Source organism: Otolemur garnettii, unplaced genomic scaffold (genome assembly GCF_000181295.1).
Source record: "Otolemur garnettii isolate 467f Iridium unplaced genomic scaffold, OtoGar3 scaffold00029, whole genome shotgun sequence".
NCBI classification, from domain to species: Eukaryota; Metazoa; Chordata; class Mammalia; order Primates; family Galagidae; genus Otolemur; species Otolemur garnettii.
Genome location: NW_003852424.1, coordinates 1,820,997 through 1,840,270, shown reverse-complemented (window position 1 = coordinate 1,840,270; position 19,274 = coordinate 1,820,997). Strand labels below are relative to the sequence as shown.

Below are 19,274 nucleotides of genomic sequence, written 5' to 3'. Positions count from 1 at the left end.
CTTGAGCCCAGGAGTTGGAGGTTGCTGTGAGCTGTGATGCCACAGCACTCTACCCAGGGGGATAGCTTGAGGCTCCGTCTCAAAAAAAGGCTTCCATTCCTTAAAGCCACAGATTGGGCAGAAGGAGGATGGGGTAGAGTAGTAGGTGGTTGAGCACTGGCTTAAAGGAGAATAGATGATGCATCCAACTCTGAGAATCCTTAATGCCATAAATCCAAGTTTGCCTTTCACAAGATAAAAATTTATTCCTTCTTCGAATATCACATCTTACTTCCTGAGCTACCATCTACATGCAACTTTTGTAAGTGGTGCCCCACAAATCAACATCTCTCTAATACAATGGAGAAGGATTAAGCCAAAAACCAAGAGGTTTCATTTCTTTAATCTTGGAATTTGGGAACCCAGAGACATTCTCAGACTTTGGGTGTTTCCAGGACAGGCAGCCCTGCTACTCACTCCCAGACAAGTCCTTCTGTGAGCCATTAAACCCAGGATGTGATGTTATCATTAGTTTTTTAATGGCAAACATTTACCTCCAGCCAAATGTCAGCCACATCGTGTACAACCATCACAAGGGTCCCACTGCGAATATAATTAGCACACCAAGAGAAGCTCATCAAACTAATAGCAGCCAGGTGGTGGATGACATGAGCTAGAAAATCCTGTATAATGAGAGGAAATGGAAGCCATTAATGTTATTTCCCAATCACTGGAAAAGATAATAATAATGATGATGATATCAATAACTTACATCTGCATGTTTTGAAATTTATAAAATGTTTTCACTTTTATTCTTAAACACAATCTTTGTGGGGGAGCTAGGACAACCATTATTCTCACTGAGGAAGTCACTTAATTTTGAGACAGCATTGAATAGTTGTCATCTAAGTCCTAACATCTGCTGTCCTTCACACTACCCCATCCTGGATATACCACATCCCCTCTCTCACAAATACACATACAAAGCAATACTACATACATACACACAAAGCATATCCCCATGTGTATTTACATTTATTGTTTAGCCCCTGCCTAATTCCAAAAAAGCAATTAAAAAGTAGATATAATAAAACTATTCAACTATTAAAGTAAGTCAGCACATATGAAGTAAGTAACAAATGAGAGTGGAGTAACTATATTAGAAAATCTAGGCTAAGGAAAGCTGTTGCCACTGAATATAAACATCTCAAGGTTTTCTGCAAAGACATACAAATAACTGATTCGTACATGAAAACATATTCAACATCGTTAGCCATCAGAAAAATACAAACCAAAACCACAGTGAGATACCACTTCACACCCACGAGGATGGCTATAACAGAAAACATTACCAGTAATAAGTGTTGGGAAGGGTGTGGACAGATTGGTAGCCTTATCCACTATTGGTAGGAATGGAACAGTCTGGCAGTTAGTTCCTCAAAACGTTAAACATAGAATTACCATATGGCCCAACAATTCCACTCCCAGTGAAATGAACTATATGTTCATGTAAAAACTTGCATACGTGTATTTATAGCATTAGTCATAGTAACCAAATGGAGGAAATAACCAAAATGTCTACCAACTGATAAATGGAAAAATAAACTGGGTTCTATCCACACAATGAACTATTATTCAGCAATAAATACTGATGAAGCAGGATAGGTGCTAGGACATGGAAGAAGCTAGGAGACAGCACGCCCAGTGGAAGAAGACAGACACCAAAGCCTGCATATTGTGTGATTCCAGTATATGAAATGCCCAGAGAGACAAAGTGGGTGAGTGTTTGCCAGGTGGCAGGGAGGTTGGGAAAATGGGAAGTAACTGATAAAGGATATAGTTCTTTTTGGGGTGACAAAAGTGTTCTAAAATTGATTGTGGTGATGATAGCACAGCTCTGTGAATATATAAAAAACCACTGAACTATGCATTTTAAATAGTTGATTCCAGTTTTCTTGCAGCCAAACTAAAAAACTAAATATATTACTACTAATAATAGCTCATTACTGAGGACTTACTGTATGCCAGGAAGTGTTTTATACAGATTAATTTACTTAATCCTCACAATAACCTGAGGAGATAGGAACTGTTTTAAGCTCCATTTTATAGATGAGGAAATCAAGTTTAGGAATTTTAATCAACTAGTTCAAGATGTTGGTGAGCATCGAAGCCAGGGGCTCAAACCCAGGAGCCACATCTGATTCTAGAGCCTATACGTTAGCTATGTCCCAACGGTTTTATGTTTCTGAAGATATGTCTTTATAATTTCTATATTTAGTGTTTGAAACAGTGCTCAATGCGCCTACAAGAAACGAAAAGGAAGTCAACTACTGCAAAATCGAAAGTGGGAGAAATACAGGATCAACTTGTCTATCTATGAAGACTTTATAAAAATTATTTTTAATTCTATCCCTTGAGAAAATAATTCAGTGGTTTAAATTTTGATGTATTCAAAACCTAAAGCTAAGTTAGTAACAGTTAATCTACAGCTATTATTGAATTATATAGAAAATGGCAATAATTGCTATCAGATTTTTTCACTTAGAGTCCTTGTGTTTTAAGATGTGCAGTTGATTGCAGTGTGCCCTTTAGTGATGGGCAATGGTCACCATCACTGACCTCAAATGTCATTTAATCCAGCCAACTTGGCTTACCAAACATTGAACTTAATTTTACTTATCATACAGATTTTGCTACAAACCAGCCTTCTGCATAGGGTACAGTTTATGAAGTATATGCCAAGAATATTTATCATTGAATCTGCATTGTTAAAACACATATATTACAAAATTTTGATTGCATTCAGGATCTAACTGGATTTGCAGGACCAGCAAGTAGGAATCAGTGATGATCAAATACTTCCTAAAATGCCTCACTCTGTGATCTTAAGCACGGCATTTAGCATGCTGGTGACTCATTTTGCCTGCAAATAAAGCAAAGCTCGTCACCCCTGAAGCAAGCTTTCCTTATAAGGATATTTGATTAATTAAGGAAGAAATGTTCTCAAAGTCTTTGGAAATATCAAAAAGTTTTATAAAAGGTGGTTTTGTAATCATTTTTCTTCTTTGTCCAGAGGGACATTAAATTCCCAAATCAAAAGAAACAGACAACATGAAGGAGATTTCTGTTCTTAGTGAACAGGGATGGGGCTTCAAAGATGGTTACTATAATGTTTCACTACAAATATTTACCAAAGCACCAAAGTATGAGCATGATTTGCACTACTGTATGTACTACAAAAAAATAAAATCAACTAACTGGAACAAAATACACATAAAATACAATTTAAATTAGAATTTGGGGAGGGAGAATAAAAATTTTTGAAAAACTGATGAAGTAGCTTTGTAAATAAGATACTTACCTTCCTCTTGGCATCAGAGCCAAGACTGAACAACAGAGACCAATAAAAACTCATTTCTAAGATGTAGTACCAGTACTGGGATGGCAGCAGGGGCTGGGGAAGAAAAGAGTACTCATGACTTTAAGTGTTACTGTATAAGCAACTCATTTTAATGCACTAACACCTACTACTAATGCACTATTTATATTCCCCCAAATCCCATAAAATAACAATGATTTATATTTCAACTTACTCTGTCCCCCAGGTTAGAGTGCTGTGGCATCAGCCTTGCTCACAGCAACTCCAAACTCTAGGGCTGAAGTAATCCTCCTGCCTCAGCCTCCCAGTAGCTGGGACTATAGTTGCCCGCCACAGTGCCTGGTTAGTTTTTTAGTTTTAATACAGATGGTGTCTCCCTCTTGCTCAGGCTGGCCTGGAGCTCCTGAACTCAAGAGATCCTCCCACCTTGGCCTCCTAGAGTGCTAAGTTGAGATATTATATTACTCAGTATATTAGATTGTTATATTCACACTCCCAGTGTATGTTTGTCTTCTGATATCAAAACCCTTGTGTCATCAACTACACTAACTATGGATTTGATCCTGATTTTTGGGCAAAGAGACGTAAGAGAATGTGTTGCAAGCAGACACTTTATGAGCACCATGTAGGAAATCTATCTTGCTGGAGATACCACACAAAAGAGAACCAAGATGCCAATTGCCAAAAATATAAATAAGGGCACTAGAGATCTGAGCCGGCCTCCCAGTTGACTGAAATTGCATGAATGAACTCAACAGCCACTACATGAAGCAGAAGAACTGCTTAACTGAGCCTGACCCAAATTAATAGCGCAAGTCATGAGCAAACAGAATGTTGCTATTCTAGGGCACTCAGTGTTGGGGGTGGTTTATTATGTGCCAATAAATATTCATAGATTTGAGAAGATAAGTATATGTTGGAGTTGGAAGATGACAGGACCAGGGATTGGCCTAGATTATGCCTATGTCCTTCACAGTCTAACCTTCTTTGATTCTTCAATGCCAAGACTAGCATATTATAAGGACTGATGTTTCTGGTCAACTCACCATCCTTGATAAGACCACAGAAGAATGAAACAGAGAATCTACTTTCTTTTCTGACAAACAAGGCTGTATAAGACTGACCCCCTCCTGAGAACTAAAAAGATCTGAATAAATGACAAAAAGGAATATCTGTTTGAAGTTGTCGAAGAGCAACCAAGGTGCACAGAACCTGTTGAGTCAAGAACCCAAGAGAAAAAAATACATTAGAGTGAACCTCTATTCAAAAATCTTTATCTGCAGGATAAATTCATAGACAATCAGCATTTGAATATCATAAATTCTGCATTTGCTGGTTTATAAGCAATATGGAGCTAAGAGACTAAGAAGAAGCAGAAGTTACGGATGAGTCTGGTAATCTCATAATGCTAGAAAGTAAACTGCTGTCCATGCTGAACAAGTAAAAGGAGTCGTAGTACAGATGACTCTGTAGTCATCCATTTAAAACCACTGAAGAAGAATACCTTAGGTTATGGGTTAATTAGAATTATATCTGCCCTTACAAAGACTGAAGTCCACACTGAATCAGCTCAATTGTAGACGAAACGGGATCTGCCCCATCTCTAATACCTAACAGCAGTGAAAATAAATCTTCTCAGAAGGAAGATGATATATCTAACCATCTATAATTTTTCACATATAATATCTATTATTCAGTCAAAAGCTATCAAGCATAAGATGACAGGAACAAGAAAGAAAGCAGACCCACAAGTGATCCAGATATTGCACCTAACAGATTGGACTTTAAAATAACTTTGAAAATAGAGTAAAAATAGAAGATTTCAGTAAAGAACTGGAATGCATTAAAAAATAAAGGTAAATGAAAATTTAAGAACTGAGAGCTACAATAACTGAAATTATAAACTCAAAAGCTATGTTTAACAATAGATTAGAGAATGCTGGAAAAAGTACTAGGGAACTGCAGGACATGAAAGTAGAAAGTATCCAAAACTGTGACATGACTAAGGTTAGACCCTACTCACAAGCTAACAAGTTACTTTGCACAAGTTTCATAGATGTTGGTAGGAAATAGGAGACTCCTTGGTCAGAGAAAAAGGATAGTTTATGATTTACAGCAATAGAATAGCCAGAGTATCAGTATTTGGACCAACTCTCTCATCCTCAATTCCTATAGAGCTTAGAAAGGAGGATCAGGTGATAGCAACACATGCAGTGGGCTGTGTTACAAGAAAGGAACCCTGAGCTAGACAATCTGCATCTTTTATAATGAATAGTAACATATCTACCCTTTGTTTCAGAGGGAGACAGAGTGGTTTGCTATATAAACATCTGTGAAAAGACAGTACAGAACAATACGCAGTCAGTGCCTCACTGCATAGGACATGCAGAAATCCAAGAGACCTGTGGAGAACTGTTTCACAGCAACCAAAGCACAAAGATACAAAGAATGCAAATTATTTTTAAAAGCATAAGAGATATATGAGGGCCAGTGTATTAGCACACTTGTAACTGGAATTTCAGATAAGTAAAGAGAATTAGGAGCAGAAGAAATTTCTGTTAAGGCCAAGAATTTTCCAAAACTGACTAAAGACTTCAAGCCACAAAGTCAGGATGTACTATGGATGCACTACACAGAATGAAAATTTTAAAAACTATATTTATGTATATCATAATAAAATTGCTGAAAGACGAGACAAAATATTAAAATTAGACAGAGAAAAAAGACTATGTTCAGAGAAGCAAAAGTAAAAGTGATAGCTGACCTCTTAAAGAAGCTGATGGGATACTCTTAAAGAAGCAGAAGACAATGGAATGACATCTTTAAAAGAGCACTGCTACCCCAGAATGCCATACTCAGCAAAAATATCCTTCTAAAACCAAAAACAATATGATAATATTTTCAGACAAAATCTGATAGACTCATCATTAAAAAGATACCGAGGGGATTCTTAACCCCCAGAAGGCTAATAATCCCAGATAGAAGCAGAGAAATTCAGGAAGCAGGGAATAGAATGGAAAATGTAACTTGACTGATATACAAAACAACAATAGCAACAACTTGTAGGGCTTTAAATATATGAAGAAGAAGAAATACATTATAGTCTAACGATCTTTCAATGACTAGAAAAAGGTAAGAGCATTAATTTGTATTAGACTGTAATAAATCAAGGATGTAAACAGTAATCTCTAAAATAGCCACTAGAAGAACAAAGCATACATAACTAAAAAGTCCATATAAGGGAAGAAAGGAAATAGTGATTTTTAAAAAAAAATTATCCCATAGAAAAGTAAGAAGAGAATACAAAAGGAAATGTATCAGGTGGTACAAATAAAAAATAAATAATAAGGCCCGGCGCCTGTGGCTTAAGTGGCTAAGGCGTCAGCCACATACACCTGAGCTGGCGGGTTTGAATCCAGCCTGGGCCCGCCAAACAACAATGATGGCTGCAACCAAAAAGCCGGGCATTGTGGCAGGTGCCTGTAGTCCCAGCCACTTGGGGGGTGGAAGCAGGAGAATTGCTTGAGCCTAGGAGTTAAAGGTTGCTGTGAGCTATGATGCTACAGCACTCTACCCAGAGGGACAGCTTGAGGCTCCATCTCAAAATAAATAAATAAATAATTAAATAATAAGATGGTAGATTTAAACCCAAATATGTAATCACATTAACTATATACACACCAAAGGTATGAGATAAGTGAGGGTCAATAAGGGTGAGGAGGCTTAGGCCAAGAAGTTCCAGAGGATGACACGGTAGTGAACAAAGAGTAACAGGGGACCAAGGCCTAACTAAGGGGACAATCTGAGAGGCCTGGATGTTGAAGTAAGGGGGTGGGGGACATTAGAGGGACTTACCTGTTTTGGATATCCATTCCAAACCTCCCATAGGTCATATACCCAAGGTTTCTGTAAAACAAAAAGGACCCAAAAGAGAAGAAATGTTTCTAAGAGCCAAAGGCTGATTTCAGCAGAAAACCTAAGCTCCTCCTAATGTTATTTATAAGAAGCAAAGATGCATTTTGTTGTATTCTTTTGCTTCTGTTGTACCTATTTTCCCCTTTATAGGTATTTCTAGATATTCCTATGAATATTCGTGAATTTCACTACTTCTAGTCAATATACGATGAGAAAACTATTTCAAACAAGTGAATCTACTAACAAAATTATTATTATTTTTAGTATTATTTGACTCTGTCTCACTTGGTCACCCTTGGTAGAGTACCATGATGTCTTAGCTCACAGCAACCTCAAACTCTTGGGTTCAAGTGATTCTTGGGTTCAAGTGATTCTCCTGCCTCAGCCTCCTGAGTAGCTGAGACACAGGCACCCACCACAACACCAGGTTATTTTTTGGAGACAGGGTCTCGCTCTGGCTCAGGCTGGTTTTGTGAGCTCAGGAAATCTACCCGCCTTGGCCTCCCAAGTTCTGGGATTACAGGCATGAGCCACTGTATTTAGCCTAACAAAATTATTTCTGAACCGGCTCGGCGCCTGTGGCTCAAGCGACTAAGGCGTCAGTCACATACACGTAAGGTGGCGGGTTCAAATCCCCAGCCCGGGCCCGCCAAGCAACAATGATGGCTGCAACCAAAAAAATGGCCAAGTGTTGTGGCGGGCGCCTGTAGTCCCAGCTACTTGGGAGGCTGAGGCAGGAGACTCGCTTGAGCCCAGGAGTTGGAGGTTGCTGTGAGCGTGATGCCATGGCACTCTACCTAGGGGGATAGCTTGAGGCTCTGTCTCAAAAAAAAAAAAAATTATTTCTGAACCAATTATATTACTGCTTCCATAGTAATAAGACCACCTTAAGATATCTGTAGCAATATTTGAGAGAAATCTTGAATCTTGGAAGAAATCTCTGAAACTAGATTATCTTATTAGAAGTATTATATCCTAAAGCAATTCACTTGCAAGAATTTTAAAGATTAAACACAAATTCCAATAAAAGATATCAAATAGATAACTTACATCATAAAGAAATGCAATTCCAGCAACAGTCATCATTAAATAAAATGTAAATCGCCAGCTGCCAAAAGAAAGAAAAGTTTTTACTCCCTTGTAAAGATGATTGACATGTAAAGAGAAAAGGATTTGGAAAGAAGATATACTGGAGTCAGACAGATCTAAGTGCATATCCTGGCTCTGCCATTTATTACAACTTTGGGTAAATTATTTAGCCTCAAGAGCCTTAACTTCCTCATGTGTAAGATGAGAATAACAATACCTCAAGCTGTAAAAGGAATTGAAGATAATTGGTAAAAATGTCAATCATAGCTGAAGTATGAAGTAAGTAATAATAAATGGTAGCCATTATTATTATTATTGCAGCCTAGTTCTAGATGTGGAATAAACAATGGTTTGATATTAGTATTATAATCACCATAGCAAGAAGGGATCTAATTAGTCTAATCACTTATTTTATCTCCATTTAATTCCCAGTTAAAAAGTTTCCATGAGGGGCGGTGCCTGTGGCTCAGTGAGTAGGACGCTGGCCTCATATACTGAGGGTGGTGGGTTCAAACCCACCCCAGCCAAACTGCAACAATGACAACAACAAAAATAGCTGGGTGTTGTGGCAGGTGCCTGTAGTCCCAGCTACTCGGGAGGCTGAGGCAAGAGATTCTCCTGAGCCCAAGGGCTGAAGGTTGCTGTGAGTTGTGACGCCACGGCACTCTACTGAGGGTGACAAAGTAATCTGTCTCTCTTAAAAAAAAAAAAAAAGTTTCTATGTGGCCAGATTTTAGTCTTTTCTCCTAAAAGCAGATTTTGAAAGAAGATTTTCCTTATACATGGAGAAAGATCTATAGATCAAGAGACTTTACAGATGGATCAACCAATTGCAACATATGGATCTTCTTTAGTTTCTGATTCAAATAAACACTGTAAAGAATATTATTAAACAAGCAAGGAAATCTAAACACTGAATGTTTGCTGTTATTAAATACAATTTTTTGGGTTATGATACTGATACTGCAACTATGTTTAAAATAAAGAGTTCTCGTCTTTTAGGAATACATACTAAAATACTTACAAATGAAATCATACAATGTCTGATATTGTTTCAAAAATCTGTGGTAGGGGAGATAAGAAGGTGGAGGTTCAGATGAGAAAAGACTGGCCTTGAGTTGGTCAGTGTTAAAGTTGCTGATGGGCAAAAGCAGACACAGCTCACTATGTCATCTTTCTACTTTTATGAATATAACTTTCCAAAACATACAGTTTCCTTTCCTAAATTACATCTATTTTATCTAATGATTGAAGAAGCAATAATAACATTAAGATAAAATTTCAAAATATTAAAATGAAATTCGGTCATTACATTTATATAACACCTATGGTGCTTTCCTCAAGATACCTGTAAGATAGTAGGAAATGGGAACAGACATAGCAGAGCTGTCTGGAAAATATCCAGCCATATAATGTGGAAAATAGTATTAACAGTGGCTGGATACTCTCTGGACAGCTTTCACATGTGTATACCTAATTTTGTAAATGAAAATTCAGACTCAGAAAGGTTAGGCCACATCCCCAGCTAATGTAGCTAAGAAGCAGTAAAGCTGTGATTTGAAGTGCTGGTCTTTGGACTCGGCATCACGCAGTGATGCTCCTGAACATCATCAACACCTCTAACCCAGGTGACAGTCTTTCTTCATGTCTCCTTTGGTTAGGAGAAAAAACTTAGGGTTCAGTACTCATAAAGCTACCCAAAGGGCATTTTACAAAAATCAAAGTTAGGACCTAATCTCATTTGTTTTATCCAGAGAAAGCATTGCTGTGGGTCCCACGATCATCTCATCCAAAGCAGAACCATAAAAAACAGGAGATACTCAGGCCACCCAGCCCACAAATGAAGCCAAAAGCCTCACATCACAGCTCTTCTTATTTGTTTCCCAAATATTTATTTACTTCTTTAGTCCGCACCAGGCACTAAGCTAAGCACATATGCACGGTTTTATCTTCACAACAGGATTATGAAGCTGGTCATATAATTAGTCCCTCTTTACAAACTGCTGTTTGATTCTCACAACCCTAAAAAGCAGATAAGATAAATACTAAAGGAAACTTAAGGTTGAAAGAGGTCACAAAACAGCCGGCATTGTATAGTAATCATCAGAATACAACCCAAGTTTCACATTTTTCTGGACCAGTTCTACTCAGATTTCATTGAACTATGCCAAGGATTGTCAAGGTGTGTGCCAGGGAACCCTGAGGTCAGAATATTTTCATAATAATAAAAAAAATTATTTTTCCTCTCATTGTCACACAAGCAAGGTTAAACTGATATGTGACTGAATCACTGCTCTGATCAAATGGGTGCTGTGTAGTCTCACATTTTACAAATGTTTCAGTTTTTTTCTTTTGAGATATGTCTTGCTCTGTCATCCAGGCTAAAGTTCAGTGGTGCCACCATAGCTCACAGCAACCTCAAACACATGGGCTCAAGAGATCCTCCTGCCTCAGTTTTGCAAGTAGCTAGGACTACAGGTGTGTGCCACCACATTTAGCTAATTTTTGTATTTTTTTTTCTAAAAACAAGATCTTGCTGTGTTGCCCAGGCAGATCTCAAACTGGGCTCAAGTGATTCTCCTACTTTGGCCTCCCCAAGTGCTGGGATTGCAGGTGTAAGCCACCATTATACCTGGTCTACATGTCTCAGTTATAACTTCTAATGCAGTAAATATCAATAGGTATAACACCCATGAATGTTCTTTGCAATCTTCAAGAGTTTTTAAGAGAACAAGGGGTCTTGAGACCAAAATGTTTGAGAGCTGCTGCATTTCTCTAAGATAAATGAGGACATATATACTTGTTAATGCCATTTTACTTGCTTCAAATGAACCTAAGTAATATATATATATTTTTTTTTCGGTCAAGGAAAAGCTGAGATAAACATATAATAACCATGGGAGAAGAAAAAACACTAGAAAACAATTCAGAAAGTAATAGTGAAAGATGGAACTGCAGGGTAGAATCAGGGAGAAATTGAGCAGAGTGAACTTAAGCCAATGGTGAGAGAAGGAGATGGGGCTAGAAAGGGGCTCTATGGCAGGGGGTGCTGGACAGAGCAAACTGTGGGCCTGCACTGGTCAGATCTGGGCAAGGCCATCACCCAGCCCAAGGTAGCCCTCCCTCCATCACTGGGGAGGCTTCCTCTCTCTATACCTTAAGCACTTGGGGGTTACTACTTATTGCTAAACAGAAATGCTTATTTTGAAAAGTGGTCACCTACTATGGAGTTTGATTTTTTTTTTTAAGAAGGATTCACTACATATTAAAATCCTGATTGCTGTGGAACAGGGAGTACAGGTCATCATTAAGTAAAGTAACCAAGGAAACAACACACTGAGCACAGGGTGCTCAGAGGAGGATCCATCCTTATGTTCTCGGGGAACTTCTGGCTCTTAGAGAGTATTTTAAGAGTTTGTTGCTGGGAAATAAGTTTACAGAGATTTTCAAAATATCTGGGGCTCTGCATCTCGGGCTATGATTTCTGTGGCACATCTCATGGCTAAGGATGAGAGAGTAATGCACAGTCCCTAATACAATCAGCCAGGCTGGTGTTTTGCTTTAGGCTGTTTATCTAGCCCATAATAACTTTCAACAATTATCTCACTTAGAATGAATTTGTGAAATTTGTGAAAATTGAGAGCAGGGAAACAGGAGAATGTAATGTGAGACCAGATCCATTGGGTGCTGTTCCGTGATGATGAGTTAGAGAGATACACTTGTGCCAAGCTGACATCTGTGACTGCACAATATTTAACCAACCTTTCAAGAGTTAAAGGTCAGAGAGAAGCTGGTTAGAAAAAAAACGAGGCTGTACACCTCTAGCCACTGGAAAGGCAATGGAAGCCTGTGATGAGAAATGAGTGTTGGAGCCCCCTGAAGAATTGATCTGTCACTCTAAATGCAGTTGGATGGCAGGACTCAGGAATGCATAGGTAAACTAAAGGAAATCATTACAGCTCAGCCTCTCAAGCTTCTGTTTGCTTCTTTGAGAGTCTGACATTAGCTTCCCATTCACTTCACCATTGGAACAAAAGCACCTGCTGGGAGTCATCAGGCAATCTGCGGGTGGGAAGAAACAGGCAGGAAGAAGGAGGACCGCTGGTGTGTGGACTGTGGCACTGAGCACAATCCAACCAATAGCATTCCTCTGGATGTGAAAAAGGGAAGCAAAGTAACAGCAACAACCTGCTGCTCCTTTTTCCACACAGGTGTCAGTGTCCCTTGCAAAGACGGTACTACAATATTCTACAAGAGGGGGAAAAAACAGAACTCAGTGAAACCAAAAATAAATCCAATGCTATCTCCTTGCCCTCAGAATGGATTCAGAATAGCTGACCAGGTAAGACCCTCCCTGATGCTCTGGCCAAGAGAGATGGGCTGTGCAGCCTACAGGCTGGGCTGGGGCCATGCGCTGGGTCAGAAAGTGGCCTTCTCAGTTAAGTCTTCCATGAGGAGAACATAGGTCCTCTCAGATGTTCTCTGCCTTAACAATTATAAGGGCTAGAAACAGGTGATAAGGTCTTGTGAACTAGGGCTAACCTAGAACTGAGAAAAGAGAAATACCAGTTAAGATGTTTTTATGATTTTTTTGGACCTCAGGCCAAGTAACGTTCATTTTAGAGAGTGCACAGCTTGCTCATCTTGTACAGGCGGGAACACAAGCACCAATGAGTGACTGGCCGGAGGTGTCCTACTGATGAGAGGCAGAGCCAATTTGAAACTTTCTCAAGCCCTGATGACAGTATTCTCTCTTAGATGACCACACTCTACTCCAGATACAATGGCAGCATTTCAAAAACTTTGACTAGCCTTCTTACCAAGCTTCCTGGAATTTCTTTAGCCTGCAAGGCCTCTGTTGATTCTGCCGACTCCTGAACCATCTTTCAACCTGGCGCTCTGTCAGGTTACACTTCTTTGCCAATCCATAAATATCAGTCTGAAAAAAGATGAAACAAACAAATCAGTGATAAAGAGCAGAGGCAGACTGGCTAGCAGACTGGGTTACAGGGCCTTGTGCCCTGGGGGTGAGGGAAATTCTGCCACATGCCAAGAGACCATGAGCCAGGGAATTTATGTTTTAATTTATGGACATGCATTGCACACATGTGTGCACACACACATGCCAAAATACAAAAATCAGAAAGTGTTATTAAAGTACCCCAGTCTCTGAGTTACTGAGAAATATCAATTCTCTATAGATCAGTAGCAACCTACATTTTCAAGCTGCATATGTGAGCTTAGTCATTCAGCTAAAATATATTTAGGACCTCTTAGGTGCCAGGTAGAGTGTTCCACACATCGACACAATCCAATCTTTTCATCTTTCCTATGTGGAAACTGAAACCTCGAGAATTTTAGTGACTTTTTCAAGACCTAAAAGTTAGTAGCAAAGGGTGGGCAAGAACCCAGGCTAGTGCACCTTCTAGCATTTCACGTGCTCTTTCTAAGAACTGCAGAAGCTGGTGCGGGAAAAACTCAAGCAAGTGTTGCCAGCTACTTTGACATTTAATCAAAGTAGAGCCCATTTCAAACTAATGCAAAATAATTCCAATTACAAAAATAATGATTGCAACATATAATAATGATGATAGCTTTTCCTTTGAGAAGCAGAAGTCATAGGGTTTGATTTAAAACTGGAAATCACACAGACATCGAATTAGCTCAAATGTGACAAATTTGAAGTTCAACAAAAGCCAGATAAGAAACATAAATAACCAAGTGGACCATGTCTGTTTCACTCTGGGATTTTAACACAGGCAAATTTTGTGCATTAAGCCTATGGCAACTGAAAAATGCCAGCTCTCTTGATCTTTCATTTTCCAATGTAAGTATAAAAAAATAGTTTTATTTCCTCTTAATTCTCTTATGAGCAAAATAAAATTGAATGAGATGGATGCTCAGCTTCAGCTCCAAGGAAATAAGCGGGAACTGTATGGATGCAGCAAACAGAAAAGCACACACTGCATCCCCCAAAGCCAGCTGTGACCAACCTCTGGCTGATACATCCAGAGAGAACAAACATTCTCAGTATTCTGATGTAAATCATTAGGTTTTAAAAATATTGACCAATACATCAAAATAAGTTTAAATCAATCATGGACGAATACCGTGAGCCAGATGGTTGGACAGCCAGGAATTTATGGCCAGCCGGATAGCTTCTGCTATACTATCTCATATAGTTTGTGTGATTGTCTAAGGGACAGGATAATAGTAGCCAAATTCATACAGAAGCTACCACACTCCCCACAGAAGACTGGCCAAGGAAAAATGGTGGCTTCTACAAACCAACTAAACTGCTGGCCTATTACTTAATTTGAAGAGAGGGAAAGACAAATAAAACAAAAACAGGATACAACTTATATTAGGCCCAGTTTCCTATAGACTGCCCTCTCTAATACTTGTTCTTTTATAGGCCCAGGGTTCACCTGTTGTTGTTGTTTATTCTGTTTTGTTTTCTGAGAACAAGCTGGCAACTATTTATCGGTACCTATTTCTTTCAGGCATTGTGCCAGACGTTGGACATCTCTGACAACAGTCTCATCAATACCATGCCATGCCCTTCTGAGCTAACCAGCCAATGCTTGACATGATAGACTCAGCACAAAACTTTTTTTCATACACCCAACAATTTATCTTATTACCTTGGCCATGAATTAAGTAAATGTTACCTGTACAACATTGACCAAGTTAATGTGTGGCACTATTGTGAGATGAGTGTGTTTTCATATCAGAAATTACTATTAAGTCATGAACTTTACCCTCCTCTATTATAGTCTATCTTCTTAAGTTCCAGTACTTTTAAGCTATGAGCATTTTATTGGCCAACTTGTTATCTTGATCAGCTGTATAAATGATTTCTCAAGTTTGTAATCTAAGAACAATATCATTTAGGAATCTTATTTTCCTTCATATTTTTGGTTCATAAGATGAAGCTTTCCAATAATTTCGGGGTGATGAGTAACATTTTTTTCTCTTATTGGATGCAAATGTTTAAGTTATGTCTAGATTAAGCTATGTTGTATTGTCAGTTCACAACTTCAGCCTTTAAAAATTATCTTTCACATTCTATTTACAGGTAAAGTACTCACTGGAGTACAGTAGAAAGAGCTTTGGACTGGGAATATGAACCAGGTTCCAGCTTTTGATTCAGCCACTAATTAGGGGCACGACAGACCCTTCTGCCTCTCTGGGCCTTAGTTGCCTCTCCTCAATCCTGAAGAAACATCACCTACACTTTCTTTTAGTTTTTCTTAGCTTGCCTTTATCGATCACATGGTCATTTTCTCCCCTTAGCAGAAAAACTTGGTAAGGATCAAATTTTCTAGATTATTTTAAATACCTGAGTATTGTACTGCTCTTAGCATTTTATATATGGTATTAACTACATTAATTATTCCCAAACAGAGAAGGATAATAAGGATACCCTTTTTGTCATAAACACAAATAACTGATTTCCCTTTTGAAACATGTAAAATGATGCATAGGTATCATTCCCACCAGTTCTAACAAAAGCATACAGGTGCATGATTGTAGCCATTCCTTTAAAGCACATAGAAATAAAGACCATGTGAAGATCTCCTGTCAGATTATCTGTGGTTTTTTCTTCCTTTTTTTTTTTTTTTTTGAGACAGAGCCTGAAGTTGTCACCCTGGGTAGAGTGCTGTGGCATCACAGCTCACAGCAACCTCCAACTCCTGGGCTCAAGTGATTCTCCTCCCTCCGCCTTCCTAGTAGCTGGGATTACAGGCACCTGCCACAACGCCCAGCTAATTTCTGGTTGCAGTCATCATTGTTGTTTGGCAGGTCTGGGCTGGATTTGAGCCTGCTAGCTCAGGTGTATGTGGCTGGCACCTTAGCTGCCTGAGCCACAGGTGCTGAGCCAGATTATCCATGTTTTAAGAAAGCAGCCAAATACAGAAGCTGAGGGCAGAACAAGGTAGAGATAGCTGTGACTAGCCACGAACGGTCCTAGACACCACGTCTCATGCTAGGTTAGGCCATCAAACCTCAGCATGCTTCCATGTACAGACAGCTCACCAGAATAGGGCAATAACCACAACTTAATTGAGAAAATAAAGCGCAGGACCTTCAAAAATCTGTCCTGAGACTGTGTAAGAACATATTCTTGATTTTTGAAATTACTAGTGATATGTCTATATTCATCCTAGAGATTGTGCCACTTTTGGAGAAGTTTTGTTTTATCTGCCCTTTTAACTATGGAAGTACAATGAAATCTGAGTGAACACTAAACTTACCTGGATACCATTTTTTATATTAAGAACCTTCCCCATATTATATAAACATCCAGTACACTACAACATTAATGAAAAACATTTGATATTCTGAAGAGAATTCTGACTGTCTTAAAAAAATTATCTCAGGAGAGTAGTTAGAGACAATGAATATTTCTGGTATGTTGAGGCCTTGAATAAAAGTCCTACTCATGAAAGTGACCCCATAGACAGTTTCATAATGGGTGTCATGTATTCTGATGGTGCCGTAATCATCAAAATTGTCAGATATGGACTTCTCTGCTCTAATAATTTTCTTTCTTCATGAGTATACTTTGTATATATCTTACCATTTAAAGTTAAATTTTGATCTTCATATTCAAATCATAGCATTGATTATTAGGGCTGAATGCCAGAGTTGAATGCAATAATCCAACTATTAACTTTTTTTATTAAATCATAACAGTGTACATTAATACTATTATGGTATACAGTATACTGTTTCTGTATACAATTTGAAGTACTTTCATCCAACTGGTTAACATAGCCTTCATGTCTTTTTCTTAGTTATTGTGTTAAGACATTTATATTCTACATTTAGAGAGATTCACATGTACCCTTATAGGATGAACCATAGGTGTGATCCCGCCAATTACACTCCCTCCACCCACCCTTATTTTATAATTATAATATACTTTATATATTTGTAATTTATTTTATGCCTGGGATGCTGTATAATCCATCAATAGAACAAAAAAAATCCAAATTAATCAAATTATTTGCTGGTCAACTGGCATAGACTTCTTGCATAGACAAGGCAAGCCATCAGTGACTGAACCATTAAGAAAGGAGATTTTTGAATCCAAAAGCAAAGAATTTGTACTTACTTGAGATGGTCGCCTTGTGGAATGTTTGAAAAAATTCTCTAAGACGGTATTTGGTATGATCTTTTGCCCTGTACTTTTAATGCCGAATGTTTTTGCTAGAGGTAAAGCAATAAATCTACAAAAATATGAAAAGAAAGAAAGTTCAAAATCTTAGAGTAAATCCACAATAACACCAGAAGACTCAAGCTGTAACTTTATGTTTCCACTGAAAGATCAATCATTTGTTCATTTTGTCACTGGGCCTGCCTAAAGTCAACATCTGCCTCTCAAAGACTCAAGAAGAGAAGATTTTCAGACCTGACATACAAGCAATAATTGTAAAGAATAAAATAAAACACCCAATTCTAAAATTTCTTTTATGTTGATCTAAAGATATGTATATATAAGATCTGGGAATAAGCCATTCTACTCAGAATTTTATTTTTTAATGTCAGTAATTAAAATAAATAATAGTTTTGTCAGAAAAACTTGTATTTGGTGATATTATCTTAAAGAAATTATTATGTTCCTATTTCAAGTTCTGACATGTAGAAAAATGGCATGACTCTTGGGTAACTACCAAGTAATGGAGTTGATGTGATATATAGGAAATTGACAAAAGCAGCTATATTATTTTGCATTCCCGCCAATAATATGTCAGAGTTCCAGGTATTCTATGTGCCCACCAACACTTGGCAGTATCAGTCTCAACAATTCTACTGGGTATGTGGGGGGTTTGTTGATTTTCTACTCTGAACTTTGTTATTTCCTAATGTCTGCTTGCTTTAAGTTTAGTTTGGTCTTGTGTTTCTAGATTCTTAAGGTAGAAGGTCAGGTTATTGATTTGAGGGCTTTCCTCTTTTTCAATATAGGTATTTATAGCTATAAATTTCCTTTCAAACACTACTATTGCTGCATTCCATAAGTTTCAGGATGGTGTTTTCTTCTTCATTCATCTCAAGTATTTCTTAATTTACCTTGTGATTTCTCCTCTGATGGATTATTTAAAAGTATGTTATTTGATTTACACACATTCATTAATTTCTCAATTTCCTTGTGTTACCGGTTTCAAATTTCATTTCATTGTAGCTGAAAAACATATTTGGTATTTCAGTCCCTGTACATTTATTGAGATGAGACTGTTTTACAGCCTGACATATGATTTATCCTGGAGAATGCTCTTTGTGTCTGCGAGAAGAATGTGTGATTTGCTGTTGTTGGGTGGCGCGCACTACAGATGTTCGTTAGGTCTAGCTGATTTGTAGTGTTGTTAGAGTCTTTTATTTCCTTGTGATCTTCTGCCTAGTTGTTCTATCAAGTATTGAAAGTGGGGTATTGAAGCTTACGATTTATGATTGTTGTCTATTTCTCCCTTCAATTCTGTTGGGTTTTGCTTTGTGTATTTTGGGACTCTGTTGCCAGGTACCATAAATGTTTATAATTGTCCTATCTTCTTAAAAGATTTATCTTTTTTCTTCATAAAATCTCACTTGTCTCTAGTAATAAATTTTAAAGTTATTAAATTCCATTTTGTCTGATGTTAGGACGATCACTCTAGTTCTCTTTCAGTTACTGTTTGCATGGTACATCATTTTTCAGCCTTTTACTTTCAACCTATTTGTGTCTTTAAACCTAAAGTGTGTCTCTTATAAACAGTTTTGGTTGGATGATGTTTTCCTATCTATGCCTCCTATCTGTGCCTTTTAATTGTAATGTTTACTCCTTTTCCATTTAAAGTAATTACTGATAAATTAGGATTATGTCTGCCATTTGCTATTTGTTGTCTGCATATCTTACATCTTTTTTTTTTTT

At 37.9% G+C, this 19,274-nt stretch overlaps 1 protein-coding gene across 1 annotated transcript in view; it reads right to left on the bottom strand.

Moving 5' to 3' along the window:
• The window catches only part of CERS3 (ceramide synthase 3), a 90,248-nt gene that overhangs the window by 63,542 nt on the left and 7,432 nt on the right, over positions 1-19,274 (bottom strand). Inside the window, exons 2-7 of the mRNA XM_003788634.1 lie at positions 17,484-17,598; positions 13,183-13,301; positions 8,324-8,381; positions 7,214-7,264; positions 3,341-3,433; positions 534-662 (exon numbers count right to left, since the gene is read on the bottom strand). Coding sequence (XP_003788682.1) covers positions 534-662; positions 3,341-3,433; positions 7,214-7,264; positions 8,324-8,381; positions 13,183-13,301; positions 17,484-17,598 — 565 coding nt within the window. The remainder of the gene's footprint in view (positions 1-533; positions 663-3,340; positions 3,434-7,213; positions 7,265-8,323; positions 8,382-13,182; positions 13,302-17,483; positions 17,599-19,274) is intronic.